The sequence below is a fragment of the Magnolia sinica genome, chromosome 15 (assembly GCF_029962835.1).
Source record: "Magnolia sinica isolate HGM2019 chromosome 15, MsV1, whole genome shotgun sequence".
Classification (NCBI taxonomy): Eukaryota; Viridiplantae; Streptophyta; class Magnoliopsida; order Magnoliales; family Magnoliaceae; genus Magnolia; species Magnolia sinica.
Window position 1 is genome coordinate 33221682 of NC_080587.1, and position 11215 is coordinate 33232896.

Genomic DNA, 11215 nt, shown 5'->3' on the forward strand with positions numbered 1-11215 from the left:
TTTGTCCAAACTATGCTCTGATACCAACTTGTAACGCCCCGGTTTTCAAGACCCGAGTATATGACCCGTGTCCCAAAAACCTGAGCATTAACTTTAAAGGATGGTCAGATATAATATTTTTCTTTTATCAGAGTAAGCAAATGAGCGTAGTGTGGAAAAATCGATATAAAGGAAAATTTTCTTATTATTCAAATATGCCCATAATGACTTATACAAACCAATGTCTCTAAAATTAACAAATACAAGAATTACATGATCTAATACACGAGAAATAATAAAAAGCATATAAATATAAGCCGCAAGATCACACAGCTCCTCCAAGCATACAGTCATGCATTCCTGGTGATCGTACCCTGCTCCTTATCAAGTCTGAACATGCATATCACTTAAGCCACTTGTACTACCTGTACGGTTTTATATTTGATGGATGAGTGGCCAACTCAGTGTGAATTTCCCTCAAGATTACACATCGCTGCATTAGGTAAGAAATAGTATAAAACATACAGACAACCAAAACAGAGTAAATGTAGTCTTGTTAGATGTATGGATGCATGAATGTAATGATCGACCCAGGTAAAACATCCAGACGGTGGTCGTCACCCAGGGATAAGACCGGTTATCAGTGCAACACGCAGCGTAATCATAGGGCATGATAATCCGAGTCTATCACAATCGAATGACTGGTCATAAGCGCAACACGCAGCGTAATCGCAGGGCAGAGTGATCCAAGTCATCGAAATATGTCATTTATGCATGACTTGTCAGCCCATTATTAGTCCATTTGCAACCAGCCAATTTAAGTAAGTTCACGGTCCCTACGGGGAGCACATGGCCCAGCGTAGGCCGACGGCTCGGGCATAGTATCCCATGACTACCATCCCCGACCCATGAGGCTACCATATTGAGATGTTTAATGGAAACCTGTCGACTAGTGGCCAATCATATTATAGTATATGGGGCTTAGCATCACACGGTTACATAATATAAAACATCGGACTATTATAGGGAAAATACTAAAACAAATCCACATAGGGCGATATCAAAGTAGGCCACATAGGGCGAGTATCAGAACCGTGCGATAAAAGACCATCTTTGAAAGCCATTGGACACAACAACCCTAGATGGTAGGCTCACATCAATGATCCATCTAGACCATCACTCAATAACCACCAAGTCGAAGGTCCATTACGATCACAACTAGTCAAGTTACATCCCAAGTATGGGTGTACATTCATATGTGGGAATTTCTCACTAATGTACCAGTTTAAGTTCTATAAGTAATCCACAAGCATGAACAATTATACAGGATAATCATAAAGTATGTAATACATCATTTCAATTTCCACCAGCTAACACTTGTGATTATAAAGGGAGATATCAATTATGAATTTAAATAAAAATTATAACTTAAGCTAATGAGAAGATGGAAAGCTTAAGGGGAAGAATCATCACCTGAGTTATGGTAGCACGTCTCTAGATGCAGGCTCCTACGGGTAGTTAGTGGCTCCATGATACTTGGATAATTTCCTAAAGGAAGTTAGATTGTATTAGACAATGATTCTAAGGCTTTTGAAATACCAGGGTCGATTAAATGACCTAAAATCACGATGCTTCGTTTTACATTACAGGCGTCCAGATCCCATCGTAATTTGCCCAGTGGGTGAGCCCTCTCTAGGTCCGATCTAACCCACCAAGGCAGGACCCAAGGTGGTTCGCCTGACTGTTAGTGGAATGCCACATGTATACATCAAGGTGGGTTCAACACAATCAGACCATCAGGTCTTGGATGGTTTGAATGCACACCTACGTCACACGGGTCCCGCGCACTTGCCGATTAACATACCAACTATATAGCGGGTGAGCTCACCAGTCCATTGTCATGTATGTGTTATAGTGGGGGCCACACGTGCCGTCCAGCAACTAACTGGATGGACGGTGTGGATCAGCAGACCCAAACCCTGCTAAAGGGAGGTGGGTCCCTCATGGGGCCACCAAAAGTACATATACATTATTCTACTTCTCATCCTAGTTATTTATTTATATTTTATTCTTACTATATATATATAACTTTGCATGCAGCCACGACCAGTGGTCGGATGTCCTTAGATGGATGGTCTGGACACATTGTCCATGGATGGACGGTCCAGTATGCACAGATAGACGGTACGAATATGAGGCATGCTCACCAATGCACCCAGGCACGTGTGCACCTTTGGACATGTGACATGGGTGTTAAATCCGAACGGTCCATAAGATGCAGAATCCCAAGAAACCTTAGGCGGTGAATTTTCACCCTGATCTATGATTCCAGTGGCCCATAGCGAAGATAACTTCCAATCATGGGAAGAAACTTTTTGCACTTTTTAGGGCCTACCGAAGTTTGGTTCAAAGTAAAAATTGGAACCAGGGGGTTTCATGAGGTTTTGCTCCAAGTGGACCGTTCAGATTTTCCAGACTCATCAGTTATGATGAGATCTCAAAATTTTGAAATCAGTTTACGTGAACTGATTGGCAGAGGAGCGTTCAACTATACATGTATCTATTTCAACGTCCTGGTGCATGCATGCACCCTTTATTCACCTCACAGGTGGGTCCCATGTGGACCCTCCATGTTCGCAAATCAAGGTGGGCCCCATGTCTGAAGCTAGAATGGATGGACGGCCCGGATATACCCCACCTACGTTGCATCGCGTGGACGGTGCATATGCACGTGCTATACATATATAGATTTATATATTTTCAAAGGGAACATCCAACGCTGGACGTCATTGAGGGACGTCCAACCCATGGCCCACATCTGGACCATCGTCCCTGATGGACGGCTCATACACAAATGGCCCATGATGGCTAAGCATTAGAGCAATCCACCAACATTTGGTGGGGTCCACGGTCAATACAGGGCTCTCAGTCAGGGTTGGCCCACTGACGTTGGTTGAGGCCCACCTGCATTTATGCAGGGCCCAAAAGTGGCACAGCCCACCATTGTTTCACGTGAACAGGTGCTTCTGCATGCATTTGGAGTTCTTCTCCAGAACTCGTTGCCGCGGTCCGGTTTGGGACCCCCTCACAACCCAATCCTCGATCAGTCCTTGAGGTCGGACTGAAGCTGATAAGGGCCATCTGAGAGCTCCTATCAGCATCCATTTTTAGCTCAAACAAAACCCGAAATAGGGTCATTCGGTGGCCTAATGGATGGCCTATGTTTAGCTCCAAACAGAGCAACCATTTGGTTCAGCTTCAACTCAAGATAGGGCCTTCTCTTAACTGTTCTCCAACCCAAGAAATGTTGTCGTTGCTAGACTGATACACCCTAAAAGTATGGCCATTAGTTGGCCAGTTTTCAAGCTCCAAAATAGAGGTTCAGCCTAACAATTTCTCAGCTCACCCTACTGCCATTGATTGGCTTAGGTCAGGCTGAAACTGATGTTGTAAATGAGTCAGATTCCCCACTGAAACAGAGTCATGGATCGGCTCAGTTCTAGACCAAAACAGGGCCATGGGTTGGCTCCATCCCAGCCTAAAAACAGGAACCCAACGACAGTCTCAATAGTCAATCTATTGCCATTGATTAGCTTGCCCTCTGAGCTAGTTTTGAAGCTCTACAGAGCTCAAAACAGACTCGTCCTGAGGCCTGAGGTGTGGCCTCAAATGGCCATTGTTTTGCCTGACCTGATATCGCTATGGCTGGTCCGAACCCAGCCATTGCTCGGGCTTGGTTCCGGTCCAGATGAGCGTCTCCTACAATGTATTGAAACCACACAGAAATAAAAATAAATAGAGGGAAGATGGATCACTTGAGGTGCATGGGTGCCGACCCTTCACTCGATCTTCAATGGGAGGAACGAACTCCCCATTTTTCTCTTTCTTATACTCTCTCTTTTCTTCCCTCTTCATGTAAATTCCTAGGGCTACAGGACCCATCTTATAGGAGTGAGAGAGAGAGAGAACAACTGAGATTGTTCCTACAACGGATGACTGGGATTCGTCCTTCCTAAAAAGGAAGGGCGGTCCTCCCTGTCGCCTTTCACAGGCTCGGGTCGGGCAGTTTTTGGCATGGATTGGATGGTGGCATTCAATCTCCTTCGTCTGATTACAAGTGATCAAATGACCATACCGTTTTGTTAAACCGGGCCCCACGAAGAATTTGAATGACTTGGATGGCTCGGAAAGTGGCTGTGGTGGCCCACTTATAGGTTTGAATTATGTCAGTTTTAAACAGAGAGAGAAAGGTGGGAGATATTTCTTATTTGCAAAAAGGCTTGGTTCCAGTGTAGCTCATGTACCAGCATCCTTAGTGCACATGCACCATGTAGGGGCCCGCTGAGATGTCAGTATCATAATCCACACTGTCCATTCGCATTGGGAACCCTTCATAGGGACCCTGGCCCGTTTCAGGTCGATGGTGAGACCCAGGTGGGCCATGCCAACCAGATCTTGACCCTTAACGGATGATTATAATTGTTCTGGTGGTCATATTTACCCCAAATCGATCATCAACGGCTAAAGTGGCCCTATGGGTTGTCCACATCTTCAAGACTTGTTACTACCCATATAATAATAATAATTTTATTTTATTTCATTTATTTTGTTATGTGTATATATATATTTATATTATTTTTGTATTATTATTACTATTGTCTGCACACTATATATATAATTCATGTTGTGGGCCACACTGTAGGTCATTAGGAGTTAGGACCATTATAAACCAATCCAACGATTGGATTGCCTAGTATTTCATTATTGATAACTCTAGGGGTCCTAATGAATCTTTTAGGTGAAATTTGGGAGTTGAATAAGATGGATCTTTCTACGGGGCGTTGTAGACTGATGAATGGTGGATCTTGTGATTTTGATCCCTACATTGGTTTCATATGGATCGATTGTACTAAATAGGTGTATGATGAGATGTCATCACGCTCAAGATTATACAAATAAGATTTTCATTTATTTAAATATAGTTCAACTTGTGATAGTCAAACGGACAGATTGATCCCAAATCTTATTATGATGTTGTGAGTTGTCATAGTCTAAAATCTAAGGGTTAAGATGGATAGATTGAGGGTTGTTGGATAGCGACGTGTAAGGTAAATTACGTGGGTAAATGCATATATGTAAGCTAATTTGGATCTATGTGGTGACACCCGAGTACTGAAAGTACAGGGTGTTACAGCGCCTCAAGTAAAAACACCGGACATGTAGTGGACTTGGTGAAAACCTGAAAAGGCACCAAGGGTAAAAACAACACAGTTGCCAAGGGGTAAGCAAGAGCAAAAACTCTGGACATGGTGAAAATATGAAAGGATGCCATGGGTAAGAATGACGAGAGAGCCGGTCGTGGTGAAAACCTGAAAAGGCACTATGGGCAAGAATGGCTAAGAAAGAAAACAAAAATAAAAGTTCAGGTACAGAAGAGGCCAAGGCAAGAAGTGCAACGAAGAGATGCAAGGAAAAGACCAACCTCGAATCAGTGCTCTATCAAACTCTGTTTGAATCCAAAGGACACGATCCTAAACACACTCTCAGGAAACCAAGATCCCAAGAACACAATCCAGACTATTTAACGCAATGTGGGCTGAGCCCAATATTCTGATCCCAATCATCCAAAGCATAAATCTAAACATAAGTAAACAATGACAAATTTGGCACGAACAAAATCTTTCATTTCTTTAAAATCCTTTTACAAGTACATTTCTTTTCTTTTCCTTTTTATATAAAAAAAAACCAGAAAAATTTTCATGCATACATGACAAGCAGTTGATCAACATCGGGGACCACAGGTGAGCTCCTATCTCTTATACATCGATAATCTCTACCTAAGCCGCTCTATCTCCATGCACAGGTAGAGGGCCTCATCCCTGTCCAAGCGATGCGCCGAGAACATGCTCTCATCGTACCGTCATCCCAGTGCCAATCGACGGGCCATATCCTCACATGTATGACGGAGGACAATAATCTCAGAGATCAGGTGACCATGCGTGGCTAGTGAAAAGGATGGATCGATGAATGGTCGCTCCTCAAATGCCTCAAAAGAATCATCAACACACGAGGAAGACGAAGCGGTGTCACCAACCATATCCCGATCAACAACCTTGTCCGACAACTGCCAACTGGGAGCCTGACGATAGAGCGACTGCTCTGCTACCCACCACTGGTATGGCACTGTCACCAAGGGAGGAGCCCAAGACTCGAGCTCCAGAATCATCGCATCCAAAGATCCCTGCAAAGAAATCCAGACTCGTCTATATAAAGCGATCAAATTAGAAGGAAGAGGGGTATGCCCGAATCCAAAAAAAGTGAAGTCTGGAATATCCTACCAGAAACTGAACTGACGAAGCAATCGCACGAAATGGTAAGAGAAGTATCCTCGGAGACCCAACAATAATAGAGGAGTGCGGGCAGCACTACAAATCAACGGTGAGCGACAGAGCCAGGGAGCCTCCCAACTAATCTCCCATCCTCGCAACTAAGAGAACATGCGGTGATATAGCGACTCGTGGCCTCGGCAACAAGAGGAAGGCCATCAAGCAACAAAAAGAGCACATCGTCATGGCGGGAATCAGGTCACATAAGTGGAGGGGTCATATAAAGATGCTCCCACAGCTACATCTGAAAAAGGTACAAGTCAAGCTTAAGTTGCAAGCAGAAAGCAAAGTAAAGGATAGGATCAGAGCAAAGAGTACTTGAAGAAATGAGCAGCAGCCTCGAAGGATGCGAGTATGCCCGAGCGAGCACTTAGTCAGACCCAAGAAGAGCTCCGCCAGCACCACAGATGTGATGCTCCTATGACGCAAAATGCGACGGAATATGTCCAATAAAACCGCCAACGATGACTGCCGCCAGCCCAAGAAAAGCAGCTCAACCAAGATAAAAAATATCAATGCATTCAAACACTGAAGCTGGCGATCTGACGTAGGACCTCCTCAGGAAGTAGAACAATGATCATACAAGAGCTCAAACGAAAGCTCGCCAACCCTACCATCCGCAGTAGGAAGAGCAACAAGAAATCCAAACCATGAGATCAGATCGGTAGGACGAACCAACTCGAACGAGGGAACATAAGGCTCTCAGGTGAGAGGAAGACCAGATAAACGTGCAAACTCCTCCAGTGATGGACCCAGCTCCAGGTCATTGAAGAAAAATAAGTTCAATGCTAGAACCCAATCGTACAAAGTTGCACTCAATAGTCACCAGTCTAAGCGAACTCGGTGAAAGTGGAGAACCTCTCGGAAACCCAAGGAACCCAGCTCAAAGATCTCAGACTCGGTCAAGCTCTCGATCCACATATACAGTCACTTAAGACAGGTGCTACGTAGCTGCAACCAACAAGTCCGGACAGGCACGCCCTCAACAATCTGGAACCCAGGGTTCGCAGGAAAATCGTAAAAAATGGGTATCCCCTTGTCCAACAGGTCTATCTCATGATGACGAAAGAAGCCAGACTCGCCCATTGCATCCCACAAAGTGTCCTGGAAAGCTGCAATAGGTGGGCCTGAGCCGTTGACAATCGCCACATCAGGAGTAATCTGAAATGCACAAGTCCCTGGAGCTGCAGCACCCAGAGAACCCCAGTAGCCAACAGGATCTATATCCGAGATCCCGACAGTAGCTGATTGTCCCATCACTGCCCTAAAATCCATGCCAAATATCTGACCCAGGCTGTCCACAAGGAATCCATCATCCATCAGATCTAAACCACCAAGATGGGGCTCACCACCCATTTGGACCCGATCTATCCCATCCACACCATTCACTCCTATCAACATATCATCCCCAACACCTAAAAGCGGCCCTCCAAAATCTGGACCATCCACCATCTCCATCAAATGGCCCACCCATGTTAATCACATCCAATGGTCCACCAAGCATGGAAACATCAAAACCATCCAACCCACCAAACTCATCAAGCTCATTCATCCCATCAAATCCAATCTCATGTCCTCCATTAATGGTGGTAGGAACCATGCCATAAATGACATTGATCTCTCCAAAAGAACTCATTATACCATTATCTACTTCCATCAACCCATCCATAAATGGATCCTCTCCACCATTTACGGACCCATCATGGCCTGACATAATGGCTCTAAAAAGGGAGAAAGAAAGGGATAAAAGAAGAAGTGGACAAGGAAGAAGAGACAAAGAGAAGAAAAATAGGACAAAGGGAATGATCAGAGGGCGTGGACGACAGGAATAACCAAAAAAGGGGAAGAGAATGTGCAGAGAAGAGGAGGGCTCGCTGGAAGAAAAGATGGAAGGAAGAGGTAATCGGAGTACCGCTAGCAGTACTCGGAGTACCATTGCAGGTACTGCCATCCCTGAATCATTGCATCACCTGATAGAACGGGCAAAATAGGCAAAAGTCAACAGGCGATAGTCTAACTATCGCCCAGGCCCATTTTCAGGCGAAATCAGGGCCGGGTCCATTTCAAAACGGCTAGGACCATGGAATGCACATCTAAATGCTGAATGAGATTGCAAAAATGATGAAGAAACAAGCCAAGAAGAAACATCGAGCAACTGAAGTTTCATATAAATAAAAGATTACACAACTAATGGTGCATGAATACATGATATAATGGAACTAATCATCGTCAGGGAGATAGGCATTCGTATCCTTATGATGAAAGTGAGGCCCCAAGATCCCTCCTCCAGCAAAACGTGTGCCGCCACCTAGAGCATAGCTGGGCTGTAAAATCGGACCAATGTCGTGCTGCTCACACCAAGAGCTATACTCTCTTTCTGGGTCAACAAAGGCACTGACATCAAAACCCTCCAAGGCAGTGGTCAATTTTCGCTCGGGCACTGACCTCCAATTAGATGGACCAGATGGTGGACTAAGTGGAATTAATGGGCTGTTGGTCAGCTGCCAGAAGAGCCTCTCTCTAAGGAACCACTTCGTCACATGAGGATCCTCTAAGATGCGATGCCGTCATGAGGCCTGAAAAACCTCCTTAGCCCGAGGAGTAAGAGCCACATTCGATCGGAGATACGGCATGGTCCGAAACTGTAAGAAAAGAGCAAAGTCAAGGGCGAAAAGATAAGCAGAAAGTAGCGCATGGGCAATACAGTGCAAAACAACCACTCGCATCATTGGAACGAGGGCATCTATGTTTGACCTCCAAGCGAGATCAGAAAACATGCGTGTACGGCTGCGGTTATCCTTGTACCACAGCATCATGCGAGGAAAGGGATGCGAATGGTCGATCAAAGTGGGTGCTAGATGGGGAAAATGATCAAAAAAGCAAACCTGCACGAAACTGAAATAAGAAAGGGCACACCAGACCATCCCTAGGAAGAATAATGCACAAGGGATAGGTGAAAGGTACCTCGATGACCGAATAGAAACCAGTTAAAGATCGGCTGATGGAGCGGTTAGCTTTGTCCAGCCCTTCATACAAATGGGCAAGGAGGGCTGCATTCCAATTGTACGGCATGGGAAAGGTGATATTAGCCACGAGCGATAACAGACGGGAACTCACTAACTCATTCCCGTGGTATAAGATCATCGCTCCCATGGTGTATAAAATCAGAGCACGGGCTTTCACCATGGCCACAGTCTCGGTTTCAGGGACGCGCCTGGAAAAGTTTGAGGATAGCCAAAGCAGCTTGAATCGATGACCGGAGAAATCTGTGGCATCCGGCATCATCCCTAGCAACTCCATCCAATCATCCTCAGAAGGTACTGGTAGATCCTCCTTGAAAGGAACAGATCCGCAGTCATATCGAAGACCCAGCGTCATGTATATGTTGTAAGGAGTGATGCCCCACTCCTCAAAAGGCAACTGAAAGGTATAGGTCTCAGGGTGCCATCGCTCGGCCAAAGCGGATAAGAGGGACATGTTCATCTTGCTCAGACGAATCTGGAATAGGTGAGCAAATGGAGTGCGCACCAACACCTTAAAGAACAATGGTTGCGGATCATGGAACCAATCTGGCCAGTGAGTCCTTACACCTCATCCCCTTAAGATCGAAGGTGCGCCATCCTCCTGGGCTATATCGAAAGGTGTCGGTCCTCTCAAGGAATATAATAAGGATCGGTCAACTGGTGAGAGGGACCGACCTCATTCCTACCACGGCGAGGCATGCTACACAAACAAGGTTCACAGGTAAGTATCCTTCTCACCACAAGGACAACAAGTTCCAGTCTAAAAGTACAAGTCAACAGCCCAAGCCCATTTCAAAAGGCCCACTTCAAGAGGCCCATTCTAAGGCCCATTTCCAAAGGTCCATTCCAAGGCCCATCTTTCAAGGTCCATTTCAAAAAGCCCATTTCAAAAGTCTATTTTCAAAAGGCCCACTCCACAAAGGCCATTCCAAAAGGCCCATTTTTAAGAGGCCCATTTCCAAAGGCCCATTCCAAGGCCCATCTTTCAATGCCCATTTCAAAAAGCCCATTTCAAAAGTCCATTTTCAAAAGGTCCACTCTATAAAGCCCATTCCAAAAGGCCCATTTTCAAGAGGCCCATTTCAAGGCCCATTTCAAGGCCCATTTCCAAAGGCACATTTTAAAAAGTCCATTTTCAAAAGGCCCACTCCATAAAGCCCATTCCAAAAGGCCCATTTTCAAGAGGCCCATTCCAAGGCCCATCTTTCAAGGCCCATTTCAAAAAGCCACTTCAAAAGGCCCATATCAAAAAGCCCATTTCAAAAAGCCACTTCAAAAGGCCCATATCAAAAAGCCCATTTCAAGGCCCCACTTCCAAGGCCCATCTTCAAGGACCACCCTCCATGTCTACATGTCCACAACTCAGGCCCACCTTCATAAATTCATTTTTTTGAGACCACATGTACAAATAAATGTATCTAGCCACATCAAAGGTCATGATACGGGGCCCACTTGAAAAATCTCATCCATCCATCATCCACAAAAATGACCAATCATCAAAACCTACACCATCAAAGCACTCAAGTGGACCCCAAATCACCTATCCAACGGTCCAGATCATTCAAAAAAATAAAAAAAATCAATATATATATACATATAAAATAAAATAATAGATGGGGCTCCTTTCTTATCACACTCCACTCTAATAAAATAATAAATGGTACACCAAAAAAAAAAGAAGATACAAAAAAAAAAAAAAATCTAACCAACTCATTGGCCCAGAAACAAAAAATCCATCAAGATCCAGTGGTTAAGATCAAGTCAAAATAGATCAACGGTCCTGATCATGGCCCTCCCAAAATCCAAGAGAAAATCCAAACCCATCAA

At 44.8% G+C, this 11215-nt stretch overlaps 1 protein-coding gene across 1 annotated transcript; it reads right to left on the reverse strand.

Moving 5' to 3' along the window:
* Window positions 1-8932: 8932 nt before the first annotated feature.
* LOC131226906 (protein MAIN-LIKE 1-like) lies at window positions 8933-9848 on the reverse strand. The gene is made up of 2 exons (XM_058222613.1): window positions 9330-9848; window positions 8933-9250 (listed from the first exon to the last, which is right to left on the reverse strand). Exons 1-2 carry the CDS (start codon window positions 9846-9848, stop codon window positions 8933-8935), a joined length of 837 nt encoding a protein of 278 aa, XP_058078596.1.
* Between the last annotated feature and the right edge of the window lie 1367 nt (window positions 9849-11215).

What these genes read in the sequence shown, in the direction of transcription:
- LOC131226906 (XM_058222613.1), bottom strand. Translation starts at nt 9,848, where the DNA reads ATGAACATGTCCCTCTTATCCGCTTTGGCCGAGCGATGGCACCCTGAG. An exon ending in GTTTCTATTCGGTCATCGAG is followed by an intron (nt 9,251 to 9,329) that starts GTACCTTTCACC and finishes AGTTTCGTGCAG; the next exon opens with GTTTGCTTTTTTGATCATTT.